We start from the raw sequence: 19,049 nt of genomic DNA, 5'->3' as shown, positions 1-19,049 counted from the left end.
AGCTAAAACTGGAGAAATATGATCTCTCCTGTTAGTTCTCATCAAAACTCTGGCTGCAGCATTTTGGATCAGCTGAAGGCTTTTCAGAGAATATGTGGGACAGCCCAATAATAAAGAATTACAGTAGTCCAATCTTGAAGTAACAAATGCATGGATTCGTTTTTCTGCATCACTCTGAGACAAGATGTTCCTGATTTTAACAATATTACGAAGATGAAAGAAGGCAGTCCTAGAAAACTGTTTTAAGCAGACAGCAAGTGCAAACACTGTCTCCCTCCCTCCCTCTTGCAGGTTGTTCCTTCGCTCCCTCCGAATTTCAGCCTTTATAGAGCCACACGAGCAACAGTAAAGTCGACCTGCATGCGACATGAACGGATCTCAGCTCAGTGATCTCCCCGACGAGTCGGAGCAGCTCAGGCCGTACGTGATCTGCCTGAGGCGGGAAGCCCTACAGGCCAACGCTGCTGGGTCCTTCTCCGACAGCTTTCTTATCAAGTTCCTGCGAGCCAGAGACTTCGACGTGGCCCTCTCTCTGAAGGTACAGCACCGCTACATTTCTTCCCGGAAAACCCCTTAACGATATTTCACGACAAATCTGGGGCTTTCCTCGTGTGTACATACACGTTATACAGCAACGGAAGGTCAAAGTTCTTGAGATTCGAATTTCATAACTATATACACAGTAAACACTTGTGTCAAACCAGAGTTGCGACACGCTTTGATGTCACCGCTAGGGCTGTCACGTGGTCCATGTAAGTCTCAATAGTTCTAAACTTCACAGCGCTGTCAGTTAGTGATGGGAAGTTCTTTTCCGAGAGCCGGCTCTTTTGACTCGGCTCCCAAAGAAGAGCCGGCTCTTTCGACTCCCAAACGGCTCCTTATTTAGGATCTTTTGTAGCCTATATTTTACCTTAACTTTGCAAAAAAAAAATCATGGTTTATGTGTTGAAAACCCTTTTGCTTTCAGTGTTTTTATGAGAGACCTTATAATTGCCTAATTCTTTGCATTTATTCTGTGACAAAACCACTTTTACATTTGTTTATTTCAATTAAACTTTTTTATTGCACAAATTAACAATAAACTTCAAACAAATCCACAGAACAGAACCAAACTCAAGCTAACATTAATAATGTCCTCAATTAAGCTTTTTTATTGCACAAATTAACAATAAACTTCAAACACATCCACAGAAAAGAACCAAACTCAAGCTAACATTAATAATGTCCTCAATTAAACTTTTTTATTGGACAAATGAACCAAAAAATTTCAAACAAATCCACAGAACAGAACCAAAACCAGAACCAAACTCCTTAATTCTTACGTGAATACCGCATGCTGGTCGTCATGCTGGCCAATCATAACAAAGCTCTGTCGTAACCAGAGCTGGGACTGAGCACTGAAAGTGAAACCGAAGCAGCGAATGGAAAAAAACTTGGAATCGGCTCTCACTTGATGCGAGCCGGCTTTTCTGATTCACTACAAAGAGCCGGCTCTCAGAGCCGATGCTTGTGCGCATGACCCATCACTACTGTCAGTCAGTTTGAACGGGTCTTAGCGGGACGGAGCACAAAACGGTAACTTTGACATTCACGACGCAATTTTCGGTAAGTATTGACCAATAATGTGCATTGATCACTTCACTGACGATGTATTTTATCAACGTTTTTCTTTTTTGGAGCGGTAGAGACACATTTATCACCGTTTTAAATCGTAGAGGGTGCCCTGCATGCTAGCAGGGGACAGGTATACCTTGTCCTCCTTTATACTTAATCATGCCAGTGGTCCAGCTTACCTTCAGATCTACATCCTCCAACAGAGCATGATATTACGGTCTGTTCCCAGGTTTACTCCTGTTGTCCCAAACACTCCATCTGTAGAAGATGTCATTCAGTCTGTCTGTTCTCTCTGGTGTCAGATGGAAAATGAGCTGAATGGCAAAGCTGAGCTGAATAAATTATTTTAAAGAAGCTTTAAATGACTTTTGAGGGAAATATGTGGCTGTAGATGCTTTGACTGATGAGCCGGGAGGAATTCTTCTTTTCTGTAGAAGACCTAATTATTCTATATTTCTCATGTGAACTGAATACATGCATTTGTAACCCTGTTTATTGTGCTTCAAGTCAGAAAACTATTGTAAAATATGAATTAATTGATTGAAATATTAATCTAAACTTTTTTTCTGATTAAAACCATATTAAATGACAAAATAAATGTCAGTGGTGCAAAAAAAAACAAAAACAGATTTCAACCAAACATTTCATTATCAAATGTCATCATGGAAAATGTAAAACAAGCCTTAATAAAGAAGTCCTTTTACTGCTATTTATACTGTTGGGCAGTGTTGGGAGTAAGTATAACGGCGTTATTTTTCCAGTAACAGAGTAATCTAATTAATTACTTTTCCCATCGTTACAACGCCGTTATCGTTACTAATCAAGTCAAGTCAAGTCAAATTTATTTATAAAGCACATTTAAAACAACCACAATTGACCAAAGTGCTGTACAGAAGTAAAAGCAAATAAAACAAAACAACAATAAAAAACAACACAGGGAATAAAAACATACAGTGTACATTAACATTAAAAAGAAAATAGAGAGTAGGGAGATAGAGAGAAGGAGAGAGAGCCAAGAATCAACTGGTAGGGAATGCCAAAGAGTACAAATGGGTTTTCAGACGCGTTTTAAAATGTTCCACCGACTGAGCAGCCCTAACGTGGGAAGGTAGGCCGTTCCACAGAGACGGAGCCACGACTGCGAAAGCTCGGTCCCCTCGAGTCGAGAGCCTAGATCTAGGTACCACCAGGAGCATCTGATTTGCGGACCGAAGTGCCCTGGCAGGGTTGTGTAGCTGCAGAAGCTCAGATAAGTAGGGTGGTGCCAACCCATTCATACATTTAAAAGCAATTAATAAAATTTCGAACTGAATCCTAAAATTAACTGGCAGCCAATGCAAAGAGGCAAGGATGGGCGTGATGTGCTCACGCCTCCTCCTACCCGTGAGCAAGCGGGCAGCAGCATTTTGTACAACCTGCAGGCGGCGCAGTGCTGCCTGGTCAAGGCCAACAAGCAGGGAGTTGCAGTAATCTAAGCGCGCCGTGATAAACGTGTGGATCAGCCTTTCCAGGACATTCCCCGGAAGGTAAGCTTTAGCTTTAGCCAGCAGCCGCAATTGAAAGAAGCTTGCCTTGACTACAGACGATATTTGTTTATCAAACTTAAAATTACTTTCTAGAATGACACCAAGATTCCTAGCAAAGGGACGACAATAAAACTTAAGGGAGCCAATGGCACTGTCATGGCCATCAAGGAGATTTTGCTGGCCAAATAAAATGATTTCTGTTTTGCTTTTATTCAAGGTCAGAAAATTTACCTCCATCCAGGTCCGGATATCATTAAGACAATCCAGCAAAGCCTGAACAGAGGTCCGCTCGTTCGTCTTTAGGGGCAAATAGATCTGAACATCATCAGCAAAACAGTGAAAGGAGATGTTATATTTTCTAAAAATTGACCCCAGTGGCAACATATATAACGAGAAGAGGAGGGGACCTAAAACAGAACCTTGCGGCACTCCACAGTTTAGTGGGGAAGTGGCCGAGGAGTACTGGCCCAGGTGGACAGAGAAGCTCCTGTCTGAGAGATAAGATTGAAACCATTTCAGAGCAGTGCCTCTAATGCCCACACAAGTGTTTAGTCGAGCCAGAAGAATTTTATGGTCCACTGTATCAAAGGCCGCTGTAAGATCTAAAAGGACCAGGACAGCAGAGTTACCAGAGTCAGCTGTCAAAAGAAGGTCATTAAAAATCTTTAAAAGTGCTGTTTCAGTGCTATGGCGCGACTTGAACCCAGACTGGAACTTCTCGGAAATACCATTTTGCAGAATAAAGGACTGAAGTTGTACACAAACCACCTTCTCGAAGACCTTCGAAAGAAAAGGAAGCTTGGAAATGGGCCTAAAGTTTGACAGGATTGTTTGGTCTAGGTTATGCTTCTTAATGAGGGGCTGAACCACAGCATGTTTTAAAGCAGCCGGGACACAGCCGGCCCTTAACGATGAATTAATAAGAGTAACAACACATGGGCCAATGGTATGGAAAACCTCCTTAAAAAGACGGGGTGGGATGCTGTCAAGAGGACAGTGGGAGGGACTGAGGTGTTGCACGACATCAGTTAAAAATGGGAGGGAGACTTGCTCAAAGTTCTCAAACACAGCAGGGCAAATAGAAGAGACTGCAGGATCAGTAGCAGGCGGCAGAAGAGAGGACCGGATATCAGAAATCTTATCAATAAAAAATTTCAAGAAATCCTCACACAGTTTGGATGAAGGAGCAATAGCACTGGGAACACAGGGATTCAAGAGATTATCCAACGTATTAAACAGAAACTGAGGTTTATGACTGTTGGCCGACACAAGATTGGCTAGAAACTGACTTTTAGCACATTTGAAAGAAGGTAGATGCCCGTAAAACGGGTGGTGGGCTAACTGAAGGCCAGTGGCTGAGGGAATCCTTGGAGGGAGTCCCAAGACACAAGTGCCTTTATAAAATATAATAGGCCTATATATATCTTTTTTAAGCCTATTCATACAAATATTTATTTGTCTTTTTTTTCTTTTGTCCCAACAAAATTTTGATGGTGCCGCTCAAAAAGATAATTGTCTGTAAATGTAAAAACATCTGATAACCATCTCACGACGAATATTTAATTCTCTGCGTAATAATGCTGCACCTTCATCCACGGGATCGTTGTCAAAAGGACATGCCATGTTCGTGAAAAAAGTCGCCTCCTACTGTACGTAATGGACTTCTAGAAGTAGAACAACTCGCTCTGCTGACTGAATGAATGAGGAAATAAAATGGCGTGTGTGGCTGAAAGAGGGCGGAGACAGACCAGTAAAACCTGGTCCCGACCAGGTTAGGTTCATAGAGTCTGTTACTACGATAACTGACCGAGAGGTTAAGTTACCTCTCTTTGTGAAACAGGCTTTAGACCAAAACCCCCTACTTCAAGCTTCCTGAAGAACAATGAATCTGCAAATTCAGTGCATTTCATCAGGATAATGATGAAATGCACTGAAACATAAAGTCGCCTCCTACTGTACGTAATGGACTTCTAGAAGTAGAAGAACTCGCTCTGCTGACTGAATGAATGAGGAAATAAAATGGCGTGTGTGGCTGAAAGAGGGCGGAGACAGACAGCGCTAGCGCTACGTGCATCTTTGCAAACCAGAGCAATCAGATGAGAATGTCAAAATCCTCACTCCTGCTTTCCCCTTCACGCCTTTTTTGTCGTCTTGCTGTGTCTTGTGTAGCACTTGCTTGATGTTTGACTGTGTTAGGAAAGTTGTTTACTAACTAGTTCGTCATGTTGTCATAAGCTCATTTCAACAGGTTTCGCTAGTTTTACGGCATGGGGCTGCCGTGCCATAGCGATTCACAAATTTGCGCATGGTACCACGGGTGTAAGTAAGGCCACACCCCCACCATCCTCCTTTGGATTTAAAGCTGCAGACCATAAACAGCTCATTCTGAGGATCCTAAGGAAAGCTATTTTTTGGGACTGGCTGTAATTCTGCACCAAGGCAGAATTTTGGGGAAAAAAAACTCAAATACAGTATAAGGCAGGGGTGTCAAACTCATTTTGGTTCAGGGGCCGCATACAACCCATGTGATCTCAAGTGGGCCGCACTAGTAACATCATCTCAAAAAAAAACTTAAACCTTAATTTACACCAGAATTGAAGGATGTTAAATGCTGGGGAGTTATAGTTGTAATGCATGCTGCAAATATTTGTTACACAATGTATTCAGTACCACTTAATTAAACAAGAGTTTTTATTGTTCTGAACTGTCTTTGGCTCACTATGTGTTTGTCGCCCACTAAAACATCAACAGGCAGATGACAGAAAGAAAAAGAGAGAAGAATAGAATCATATGAACACTAATGGCCCATTTTTCCTTTTTAAACTTGTAACAACACGGAAACGTTTACTTATTGTGCCAAAACACAATTCTTGTAATATCTTCTGAATAACTGTAATAACTGCTGAATAACTGTAATAACATCTGAAAATACTCCAAACATGTTGTCTTATTCAAACGGAGCAGTAGCTGGGGTTTGGAGATAAATTGAGTCATGCGTAAAACTGCATTTAAAAAAAAAACTGGATAAAAACTCAGTGCACCCACTTAGGTTGCGCCCCGCGCTCCCCCACTGCTGGCTCCTGACACTTGGCATCTTTTGGCCTTTACCAGAGCATCAATATCAGGTTTCAAATCCTGTGTAGCAACACATTTCACGATGTCATTCAAGTGTGCGTTTGATAATCTTGACCTGTGCTTTGTTTAGTTGACGTTCATAATAGAGAACGCTTGTTCACAAACATAGGTAGTTCCAAACATGGACAAAACCTTTGCAGCCAAGGTTGTTAATCTTGGGTACCCTGGCAAGAGATATTGGTAAAACGTACCTAAGCCCACAGACGCAAATTTCTGCTTTAAATCGGAACCACATTGCAAGTCAATTAACTCAAGTTGAATGTCAGCGGGCATATCAGATGCGCTGATTGTAAATGGCGAGCGAAAAAACGCAAATTCCTTCTCCATAGGCACTAACTCAAGAAACTCCTCAGTGACGGTCAAAGTCGCATCAACACCTCGAATAAATATGCAAAGTTGTGCAACATCTGTGATATCGGTGCTCTCATCAATTGCGACCGAAAATGCAATAAAGGACTAGCTTGGGAATTCCCATGCTGCTTTGCGCTCGATTTCATTCTCACTGCAAAGTCAGCCTGGAAACCACCGCCCTTATTTTTGCCAGAGTTTGGGAACCAATCACAGAACGGGGGGGGCAGCAAGACGATGACGACGTCTATGCGCTACACCGAAGCTTGTAGAGTGTTAATCCAACATGACAGCGGACACAACGTTACCGTTCAATGCAGCCTTAGAAAGTGTTTTGGAGTAGATTCACCCTAGGGTCATTTGAACCGTGACATCCAGCCAAGTAGCCCACCCGAAGTTTTTCCGATATTGGCTGAACATCAGCTGAGTTACTGAGTTATCCCGAATAGCTTAGTACAAGCGCTAACGGACCCTGGCAGTATCTCCAAAATTACCACACTAAAATCACATGTCATGACACCAAACTTCTACAGTAGTACAAATATGGTCTGTACTCACAAAACGATGCATTTGGAAGTTTGTACATAGTCCAGGAGTTTATTATTATCATCAACACAAGCCTGATAGCTTTTCTGCTGCTAAAGCTGCGTCGACGTCACTTCTGGGAGCTTGGAGCTTCAAAGTAAGATGAGGGTTGATCTACTACTGTAGACAACAAAGCAAGGCTGCTCAATTTCTCCATTATTAAAATAAATTCACAACTCTACAACATAAAAAATCATGTAGAATATAGCATATAGGCCTACTTTGTTGTCAATTTAAGTAGCTTAGAGCGCAAGTTTACTTTTATTTTCCAATTTTTTCTTCTTCCTCGTCGAATTTCTGTCGTCATCTGGTATAAGTGATACAATTGGCTATGAATCGCGCTCAAAGCAGCATGGGAAGAACCTGACGTCATTTGATAGACATTCGTAGCGCCCAATAAACGGCTCTAGGCATTCGTAAACCACGCCTCAAATACGAGAAAATGCACACCTAGTTCCCAGACCACCATCTCATCGAGATTGTGGACGCGTCAGCCAGGCTAATAAAGGACCGTATTTTGTCCGCCATTTGACTGCCTAAGTCTCGTGAGAGATCTTCAACCCTATCTGCAACTGTATTCCTGGACAGACTAATGTTGGCAAAGGCAGATTTCTTTTCGGGGCATACGACTTCTGCAGCATGCAGTATGCATTTTTTCACCAGTTCACCATCCGAAAATGGTTTGGATGCTTGCACCAACTCGTTTGCAATAAGGTAGCTAGCTTTCACTGCTCCTTCACTGATATCACGGCTGCGAGTAAATGCAGACTGCTGTTTTTTCAGTCCTGCTAATAATTTGTTTATCTTCTCTTTTCTTAATTGTCCCTGCAAATGATGAAACTTTTCCTTGTGTTGAGTCTCATAGTGGCGCCTAATGTTATATTCTTTGAGCACTGCAACCTGTTGATTACATACCAGGCACACTGGCTTTGCATTCACCTCTGCGAATAAATAATACTCTGTTCACTTCTCCTGGAAAGCTCGGCACTCTACATCAACCTTTCTTCTTTTAGATAGCGACATTTTGCTGTGTCACCCCTCACAATTTCGATAGCAAGCAACTTTAACAGCGGCGATGCTCGTGGGAAAGCAGCATCTTTGCCAGGGCTGGGAGCACTCGCATTAACATGCTGTTTATTTCTTGATCTTTTGTCATGCCAGGTCTCGCTTTTCCTTTGCTGCCCCCAGTGGCAGAATTGAGCATTTCGGTTATTTCTTCTAAAAAGCATAGTTCGCCACAGGAATGGGCTAGAGATTTGATTTTTTTTCCTAGACACTCATAATTTTTTTCTCTCTACGTCCGGGCCGGATGAAACCCTCTCAGAGGGTTACTACGGTAACCCTCTACGGCAAGAAGACATTGGGCCGGATCCGGCCCGCGGGCCGTATGTTTGACACCCCTGGTATAAGGGGACCACTAAAGCCTATAAAAATATATAAAAGCCTCCATTTATTTTCATGCCATGGAACCTTTAAGAATAACACCAAAAATAAGGAGACAGTGAGTTATTCAATCTAAAAGAATCCATATTTGAATGTAAAAGAGATAGTTGCCTTTAACTGCCATTTTGCGCAGCCTGGTGTTCTCCTTATTCAAAGTCTGTAGTTTTTCTGTTGAGTAAAACACACAAACATCTATGGACAATTATCTAACATGCATGCAACCTTTGTCCTGTGGGAGGAAGCTGGAGTACCCAGAGAGAACAGTAAACTCCACACAGAAAGGCTTCAGCCAGCCAGCGGGTTTGAACCCAGAACCCTCTTGCTGGCGACAGCGCTAACCACTGTATCACCATGCCATTAGTCCCAAAACAATAACAACAAATATTCTCTATTTTCCATTGTTTGTGTTAGTCTGGCTCACAACCCAACTATTAAACTGACAGAAATGTAAAAACATATTATCAAAAGAGCTGTCATGAAAAGAAACCTATTACCTTATTTGCAACTTGTTCTACACTTTCTTCCTGTGTGTCAAGGAAGAGTTTGTTGGGTACCCTCTTTCTCTTCTTGCTTTTTGGTAGGTCCTCTTGCAAGAGTTTCTGCTCAGCAGTCTTAAGTGTAGACTCCTTTTCTTTTAGTAAAAAGAAGTAGCAAGACAGAATTTAATGCCTAGAAACAGAACTATGTGGCTTATGTTACATCAAATACTTTGGCCATATTTTACAGTCCAATTTTGTGCGTTTTTTACAGTTTTTGTATCGTCTTCCCCCTGCTTTTTTATAAAACTTTTAGTGAACTGCTATCATGATTAATGTTGCATAACTAACAAAGTAATGAATAAATAAGCACTGTACTTGCCTGCCAACTGCTAAGGCTACGGCTACACGAAAACGTTTTTCACTGTAAACGATACTTTTTCTTATCGTTTGGCTGTCGCGGCCACACGGAGCCGGCGTTCCCACTACCCCAAAACGATAGTTTTTGAGAAGGGGTTCCAGAGTGGGAAGATTTGAAAATGGGGTCGTTTCGTTTCCATTGTTACAGCGAAAACGGATTTGTTGACATCTGCACAGCCACATGGCTAACGCAGTGACGTATACACATACGTCAGTGACCAGAACAAAATGCGGCTTCCATTCAAAATCCGGAAGAAGAAGACAACACAACAAGGACAGACAGCGATCATCATGGACCCCACAACATTGATAGCAGCACTGCTGCAGAAACTGCTAACTACAGCGGCGTTGTTGAAGGAACAACGTGAGCTTCGCGCTGGTAAGGTAGGGGCGTACACGCATGCGCATTGCTTCTTCTATTGTTCTGGTGTAACCGGTGGGGGTGGCTTACAGCGCACCTAGAGGTGTTTCGTGTGTACTGCATCGTTTTCAGCAAGCGTGTGGTCGAAATCGTTTTCGTACCCGTTTTCAAAAAAAACCTTGTTTCGTTTTCGTGTAGCCGTAGCCTGAATCTGTGCTGGCTCAACCAGCCACCCATTAGTAGGCCTCTTACCACCGCAGCACTCAATTCAATTCAATTCAAATTCAAAAATACTTTATTTATCCCAGAGGGAAATTAAATGTTGATGTAACTCAATTAAATCAAGGAGTTATTATAGATGCTGATGGCTGTGGGCAGGAAAGATTTCCTGTAGCGGTCCGTTTTGCATCCAAACTGAAGAAGCCTTTGACTGAAGAGACTCTGTTTTCCGATAACAGTCTCATGGAGAGGATGTTCAGGGTTGTCCATAATTCTCTTGATTTTATGCAAAATCCTTCTTTGCATTATTGTCTCCAGAGGTTCCACAGTCGTCCCCAGAACAGAACCAGCCTTCCTTATCAGGTTGTTGAGTCTTTTTAGGTCCCTGGTTCTGATGCTGCTGCCCCAACAGATGACGCAAGAGGAAATGACGCTCTCAACAACAGACTTGTAGAAGATCTGCAACATCTTGTTGCAAACCTTGAAGGACCTTAGCTTCCTCAAGAAGTACAGTCTGCTCTGTCCTTTCTTGTAGATTGCTTCACTGTTGTGTCTCCAGTCCAGTCTGTTGTCCAGATGAACACCAAGGTATTTATATTCCTCAACCACCTCCACTTCTTCTCCCATGATGGAAACTGGGTTTGATCTGACCCTGTTTCTCCTGAAATCTACAATCATCTCCTTTGTTTTGTTAACATTCAAGATGAGATGATTGTTCCCACACCATGCCACAAAGCGGTCCAACAGCTCTCTGTACTCAGCTTCTTCTCCATCTCTGATACACCCGACAACTGCAGAGTCATCTGAATATTTCTGTAGATGACAGGAGTCTGACTTGTACTGGAAGTCTGAAGTGTACAGAGTGAAAAGGAATGGTGAGAGTACAGTCCCCTGTGGTGCTCCTGTGCTGCTGATCACCTGGTTAGACACACAATTCTTCAGTCTGACAAACTGTGGTCTGTTTGTCAGGTAGTCATTAATCCAGGTGATTGTTGAGGCCTCCACCTGAGTCTTCTGGAGTTTAAGACGAAGCAGATCAGGCTGAATTGTGTTAAATGCACTGGAGAAATCAAAGAACATGATCCTCACAGTGCTGCCTGCTTTGTCCAGATGACAGTGGATTTGTTGAAGCAGGTGTATGATAGCGTCTTCAACTCCAACTCCATGGCGATAAGCAAACTGCAGGGGGTCCTGATATGTGCTGGTTTGCTTACACAGGTGGGTCAACAGGAGTCTCTCCAGGACCTTCATGATGTGGGATGTCAGGGCAACAGGTCTGTAGTCATTGATGACTGAAGGGTGAGTTTTCTTTGGTACCGGAACCAGACATGATGTCTTCCACAACAGTGGTACCTTCTCTTGGGTCAAGCTAAGGTTGAAAAGGTGTTGCAGAATCCCACAGAGCTGCTCTGCACAGGCCTTCAGGACTCGGGGGCTGACACCATCTGGACCTGCAGCCTTGTTCCGGTTCAGTCTCTCCAACTGCCTCTTCACCTGACTTCTAGAAACAGAAAAGTGGGAGGGGGAGGCAAAGGGGACAGCAGCATCTCCTGATTTGGTTGAAGACAAACTAGTGGAAGCAGAAGAATTGGATAGATAGTTTACAATAGGCAAGAATTGCAGGAATATTAAGGGTTATTGTGTCCAGAACCATAGTCCACTGAAAGTGGAAGAGAGTCATGAATTGCAAAGTATTAAACAGCAACAAGAGAGTATTTTGGAGGGGTTTCCTTTGGTTTTTTCCTTCTGGAGAGTTGCTGCAGCATCTGTAAAAGCCTGTTTACAAAAGGAAAAAAAATATTTAAACCCCATTTTCAGCTGAAAGTATATGTAAAGTCCAATATTTAAGGGAATTTTACTTTAAGAGGATGTTTGCTATTTGGCACTTTTATTTTATAATTTCCTGTCGAACGGGAAGTACTTTATTTTGAAGGACATGAAACGAGGTAATTGTGGTTTGACGGAACATTGGACAACGACAAAGGAAAGGACAAAGTTTGGTTCAAAATTAAAAAAGGACAAATACAAAGGCCAAAGGTTTAGCACCAGTCGAAAAGGAGGAACAAGGTAAAACTGTAAAACATAAGTAAAACTGGATTTATTCCAAAAAAACTGTAACACAAAAACACGGCCTAGCAAACAACAAAAACTGATCAAACAAAACGATGAACAAACAGACCTTGAACGGGACACGCTGAAACAAGAACTAGGAAACATGAGGTGTGACGGTGAGGATCTGGCAATGGGCATTAGAAAACCGGGAGACTAAATACTGAGGAGGGTGATTATTGAGTGAATGCAGCTGATGACAATGACGCAGGTGAAGGGAGTGGAACTGATGACCAGACCAGAGAGAGACTGAGGAAGGTGAGGAAATAGCAAGGCTAAACTGTAAACTAGAAACTTAACAAAAACACAGATCATGACAGAACATAAAATGCAAAATATTACACTTACGTTGGTTGAAGAGTGTACATGCTGGAAAAAGTCAATAGCCATCACATAACCATTAGTAAGGCTGTTCGACTGGGAGCTACAGTATAAACAGGTGCTTGTAACAGGTTTCAACAGATTAAAGATACAAATGGCCATGTTTACCATTTGTTTCTTCTTTCTTTACACTAATATAAGTGTTTCGAAACGAGAAGTTGCAGTAGCTTGGGAGACATTTTATTTTCCATTCTTGCCAAATACAAATTTCAATAGCTCAATGATTTGTTCTGTGGTCCTTCTTGCTTCATAATGTGCCAAATGTTTCAGTATGTAACAGGATTAAACCTGCATGTAGACAATTTAACCTGACTGTAATACATTCTGTAATACATGGAATATGATTTTGTCTTTTGTTTAAATATGCAAGGTCTTTCCTGATAATGACCTCTGATTGGCAGTATCTGATGTTCCCAAACCTATATATATCGTTTAACATCAATGATGCAAATTCAAGTCAATTCAGTTTTATTTATATAGCGCCAAACAAATGTCATCTCAAGGCACTTCAATAATAGTCCAATTCAATATTACTGGGCATGTATTGTTGTAATGTTTTAAATACTTGAACGCAGTTTTTCTAGAGAAGATAATTGTTTTGTATATGGGATTATCGTCCATCGACTCTTTTGGGCTTTCACATGCGCGAGCGTACAACCAACCGGTGAGTTACATGCTGTTTATAAAGTTGTTTTGTAACGTCCCCATGCCAGTAATGTGAGAACCATGCATATGGTTTTGATGATAAGGCTTGTGACTTTATTGTCGGATGGTTTATAAAGTGGTGTGACGTTTCTGCAGTGTGCAAGTTGTTACGTGGAAGGGTTAGCTCTTGCCCCTTAGCCACCAAGTATTAGCCTCGCATGACAGGCTGTGCGAACAGCGCGATCTCCACACAGGGAGCGCAGATTTGCACCTCTCTGTGTCCTACTATCAGTATTTGACAACCTCTAGCAATGGAAATGCGCTTCAAATGCCCCGGAGTTCCCCTTTAAAGGTAGAGAGGGTCTGCTTCCTGGACATTTACTGGCAGCTGGTTCCACAGAGAGGGGCCTGTGAGAGAAATATAAATATATATATATATATATATATATATATATATATATTTACTATTCAGCATTGTGGAATTTAACAACTTCTTACTTCTGCATTCAGTAAGGTAACATCTCATAAACCTGAGAGTGTTTTTTTCAATAACTGTTGACCACATTGTTAAATGTGTTTTTTATTAAAGTTGAATCCATCTCTGGAAAACAGAACAACCAGAAGACTGGTTGTAGTTAGACTGTATCCCTGCAAAGATCTTCTTTGTTAGATGTAAATTTGTTTCTAGGTAAAAAATGATGAATATACTACATTTAAAGTTATCTAATTGCGCATTATTGTGTGTGTTGATTGGAAAAAAAGATCCTTTCAGAGTATAAACTAAGTAATGACATTGAAATTATTAGCTCTACAGAACGGCTGAGCTATTATGACTCAATGAGAGCTGCCGAAGCTCAGCCAAGTAGCACAAAGCTCGGCTGCTGTGAGCAACCCAAAGGGGGGTTGACGTTTGCCACATAAATAGTTCTTTGAATTTCAAAACAGCATTTTTTTATTTTTCTAAATTGAATTTCCTATTTGATTTCCAGCCACAGAATCATTGACTCTTCAGACCTGACTTTGATAATAGAGTGGATTGAAGGATTTACGTCTGCCTCCTGGCCGCACAAAGCAAAGACTCCATGCAGCAGCATTTCAGATATATGTACAGAACAGGAAAGGATATACACAGTACAACCCTTGAATTAATTGTTGTGTCCTCTGCAGCTCTTGTTGAACTACCTGCAGTGGCGAAAAGAGAGTCCTGAGATCAGCAGCTGTCTGTCTCCCTCATCTGTGCTCGGCCTTCTCAATACATCATACCATGCTGTCCTCCCACAGCGGGACCACACTGGTAGCAGGATTCTCATTTATAGGATTGGTATGTACACACGTGTATGTACTGTATTTGTGTACTTATATGTGTGTGATTTTTTTTTTTTTTTTTTGGCCTTTAAGGAAAACACAGTGTGTGATGCAAACCCAAGATCTCTCATCACCCCAAGAGAGGCATAGTAGTGACAGCAACAATCTATGGTGGATGTTTTTTATCTTCAGAACCTGGAAAATTGATTTGAATTAAAACAACAGTGTATAGTGCTAAATACAGACAAATTCTTGAGAAAAACTCTTCCAGATAATTGAGACTGGGACAGAGGTTCATTTTTCAACATGAATAAGAAATTGACCTTTGGTATACTGCCAAAGCAACACTAGAGTGTTTCGAAGGGATACATTTAATTGGGACATTTGAATTGTCAAGTTAAAGGCCAGACCTAAATCCAATGATGCATTTTTGGTATGACTTAAAGATTTGCTGTATTCAGTGGAAACTTTCGATATACAAGGTGGAGCAGTTGAGGTGGTTTGAATAATTATGTATTTTCTCTCACAATGGAAGATATTTTGTACCTTCAAAGTAGTAAGTATTTTGGGTTTATCAAATAGTACAAACCCTGCATAAATCTCTAAACTTTAATATCAAGGCATTGTAATGCATTTGATACTTTATGCTGATACTTGGCATATTGAAATCTAAGCCTTAGGACTCATAAAATATCCACTGAACTACAGTGACATTTACCTGTATGTCTGTCTGCAGGGCAGTGGAACCCAAAAGAATGGTCGGCCTTCCATGTGTTTCGGGTCAGCCTGATGACGTCTGAGATCATCTCCATGGAGAGGGAAACACAAAGACGGGGTTTGAAAGCCATATTTGACCTACAGGGGTGGAGTTTAAGTCATGCCCTGCAGATTACCCCTTCCCTCACCAAAAAGATATCTTCAGTACTTTCGGTTAGTAGGTAGTAGTATTAGTAGTGGTAGTAGGAAGCTTTTTCTGAGTCATTGTTGACAACGAACCACAGTGATTGATGGGCCTCATGCAACAACCATTTGTACGAACAGATTTGTTCTGAAGTCGTGTGTACAAGTGATTTAAGAGAATTTGCGCATTCACCAATTTTTTCATATTTTAAGTTTTCTTTCAGGTTTTACAAGTGATCCAGACCTGTCGTAGGAGTTTCGTAAAATAGTCCGCTGTTATTCGAAACAAGTTTGCTTGACTAATGGATTGTATATTTAATTTGAAGCAATCATAAATAAATATATACATTGTACCCCATAATTATGCTGACATTATTCTGTTTGACTTAAATTATGCACTAATTGAAGGTTAATTTGACTCTGTATAATAAGGTCAATGGGAAGTGTAACCAGCAGCTGACTTGCTACTTTTGGATGCCTTAGCGCTTCAGGCCTTAGCGCTTCAGAACACACGTTCTCTTGGAAGAGAACGTGTGTTCCGAGACCCTGTAGATATCCTTGCGGAGACAGACAAATGGCTGACATCGCGATTTAGATTGCCAAGGACTGTGCTGCTGCAAATATTTAGCTTGGTAGAGCCACAACTGCAGAGAAAAACACACGGATCAAACCCAATTCCACCAAACGTCCAGGTCCTCACCACCCTTGGATTTTTGGCCACAGGAACCTTTCAGAGGGAGATTGGAGACGGATTGGGTATGTCCCAGTCCTCTGTGAGTCGTGCGTGACTTTCATGCCATGGCTGGACTGCCAAACATAATCAGAGCAATTGACTGCACACATTTACGTATCAAAGCACCCGTGCCGTTGTGGAGGGCACTAGTGAGCTGAAGGCCAGGTGGGTGTGTCTCGATACAGCGGGGGGGCAAACTGCTCTATAGCCCAGAGAAGGCATGTCAGATTTTTCTGGCATGCTGCGTTTTTCACAATATTGCCATGAACGAGGGTCTCCCACTACCTGAACCAGCTCAGGCAGACAACATGCCAGAAGACCCCCCTCATTGCCCGCCTAATCAAAGAGCCATAATTTCTTCGCTTTAGCAGGTCCCGTAATTCTACTGCTAAAAATGACAGATTTTCCTTTTTGGATCTCTGAAAGCTGAACTTCAATCTCAGAGCCCTTAAAGTTGTTCTTTACAAAACGATGAACGAGGAAGCTTAGCCTTATATGGTATTATTTTGGGTGTGGAGTATGCAAATTTACTATCCTTGTGCACGTGCGCTTAAATACGCACAGGTGGCATTGATCATTTAGGTCGTTTACACACTGTTTCCGAAGTTAAGAGCGTTTGTTGAATCTGAAGTGGCGTGTTCGTACGAGACCTTACGAAAAAAGTGAAATTTAGAATAAAAAAACAAAAATGTTCTTGCATGAGGCCCAATGTCTTCTTGCCGCTTCAAGCACAACTTTTATTTGCCTGTCTGTACTGTCACACAGATTCTATTAGAGATACTCTGCCGTTACAACATGACCCTCTTGCATCTTCACTGCTCTTCATCATAAATTAATTTTTTTCTAAAAAGACTGTAGACCTCTAATAATGTCTAGACCTCTAATATACTGATGTATGCATCATAATACTATGGTATTATCCCAAAACATTTTTTTTTATTGGTCGTGACTAAATTTTTGTTATACTGTAAATGTGATTTAAGAAAATAATTAATCTGTCTTGCACTTGTTTGTAACTTAAGTCTATTTTTATGCCCCTGTGTGCTTGTGTCTGTGTGTATGCTTCTTTGTTCAGGACTCTTTTCCTCTTAAGGTTAGAGGAATTCATCTGGTCAACGAGCCAATGTTCTTCCGTCCGGTCTATGCTATGATTCGCCCCTTCCTGCCCGATAAGATCAAGCAGAGGGTGAGACTCAGCACCCTCTATTTCTCTCACACTCATAAACTACTCTGCAGATATAGCATTTCCATTGCATTTGTCATCTCTTTTACACAAAAAATAAAAAGCAGATATACCTTTAAGTTTATTTAAAAAAGAAAAATCTCTTTTAAGGTGCACATGCATGGCACTGCATTCCATGACACATTAAGCAAGTTCTTCTTACCACATGTCCTGCCTCTTGAATATGGAGGAGAGGGGCCAGGAATAGAGGAGGTGTGTCAGGGATGGACCAATAGGCTGTTCCAATCAGAGAATCTCCTGAAGCAGATTTCTGCACACCCAACAGGTGACGTCTCCACAAATCCTGGTGACTCCTTGATCTCAGAAGTTGAGACTAAACAGCCATCAAATGTTCAAATCTAGTCATGTAAGAAAATAACTGTAATTTTATGTTGCACTTGCATCACATGGTTTAGGTATTAATCAGTTATAAACTTGTATAAAGCAAGGACATATTTATCTATTAATATGAGAAGAATATGAAGAACAGCAAAGCAAAAACGTTCACATTGTATATTTCTCTGAGTACGTCTTGAAATGACACAGAATGAAAGACATTTTATTCATCCCTAAAGGGAACCTATATAATAAGATGGTATTAGCGGAAAACTATAACGTAAAACTAGCTGCTATTTTTGAAGTCTGTATCTCGACTGTGTCTGACAGTGTTGGCTTTGTCAAGGGAGCTGCACATATATGGTTTATGATTTAAGTGGCACATTTCAGCACTAATCCATTTGATTTGTACTGCATTTAAGCTGTCAGATTTTTGTGTCAGGCGAGTTGGCATGGAGTGACCTGGATCACCTTTCTGATAGTTACAATTTCAAACTAAACACATATAAAGGGGATGTTTTTTACAATTACAAAGGTCACTTGGACCATGTTACCTCGTTACAGAACCTATAAATTTGGGTCCCTATGGCTTATTCCGTTTCTTCCTGCCCCTTATTTGATAGACACTGTATAATCCATTCAGTAGTAAGCAGTATAATTGCGATTTTGGACACCTACATTTGCAGCACTGTGAAAAAATGTATTCTAATCATATAATGCATATAATAACAAATAATTACTGCTGAATTAATGCTCAGTTGCCATTCATTGTACCTTTTGATATAATGTTTAAGACCAATATTTGTTTACCATATACTTATTGTATTGTAATTATGTGATTTATCTACTGCAACCCAGTATCCGTGTATAATAAAATATTTTTTGTTCTTATCAGTTTGTTTTATGATTTAACCATTTTCCTTCCATAAGAGAGATAATTGATGTGTTAACCCATTGGCGCCTAGCCTAGAAATCTAGACGCCCCTAGCGGCCGCAAATGGAATTTGCTCCGGGGCTAGTCTAGTCACTTGTGGTCGTTTTGCAAGGTTCCAAATCAAAACTTAATCGAGCCAATCAAATCGTGAGGAGCGGGGTCGGAGGCCGGGCTACCTAGTGACGACAGAGGTGCGACGTTTCAGTGTGTAGTTCCAGAGAGAGGTTAAGATTTATAGGGAAACGAAGTAAACTTACATCTGAGAGCAATCCCCAGTCAATTGCGAGCATGATGTACCAAAGACAGCGGGCCGATCTTCGTCTCAGAGCTGACAAAACTCTCCGGTAAGGCATTTGA

The 19,049-nt window shown here is 41.3% G+C and overlaps 1 protein-coding gene across 1 annotated transcript; it reads left to right on the top strand.

Annotated features, from left to right (window-relative positions):
• The first annotated feature begins 367 nt into the window (after positions 1–367).
• ttpa (tocopherol (alpha) transfer protein) lies at positions 368–17,785 on the top strand. Its single transcript, XM_075484276.1, has 5 exons — positions 368–538; positions 14,430–14,583; positions 15,304–15,497; positions 17,276–17,386; positions 17,534–17,785. The coding sequence occupies exons 1-5, from the start codon at positions 368–370 to the stop codon at positions 17,783–17,785; spliced, it is 882 nt and encodes a 293-aa protein (XP_075340391.1).
• Positions 17,786–19,049: the final 1,264 nt, after the last annotated feature.

This window comes from Odontesthes bonariensis, chromosome 14, assembly GCF_027942865.1.
Source record: "Odontesthes bonariensis isolate fOdoBon6 chromosome 14, fOdoBon6.hap1, whole genome shotgun sequence".
NCBI lineage: Eukaryota > Metazoa > Chordata > Actinopteri > Atheriniformes > Atherinopsidae > Odontesthes > Odontesthes bonariensis.
Note: the sequence above shows the minus strand (reverse complement) of the source record. Positions and strands in the feature narration are given on the sequence as shown.

What these genes read in the sequence shown, in the direction of transcription:
- ttpa (XM_075484276.1), top strand. Translation starts at nt 368, where the DNA reads ATGAACGGATCTCAGCTCAGTGATCTCCCCGACGAGTCGGAGCAGCTC. An exon ending in ACGTGGCCCTCTCTCTGAAG is followed by an intron (nt 539 to 14,429) that starts GTACAGCACCGC and finishes TGTCCTCTGCAG; the next exon opens with CTCTTGTTGAACTACCTGCA. An exon ending in CCGATAAGATCAAGCAGAGG is followed by an intron (nt 17,387 to 17,533) that starts GTGAGACTCAGC and finishes ATCTCTTTTAAG; the next exon opens with GTGCACATGCATGGCACTGC.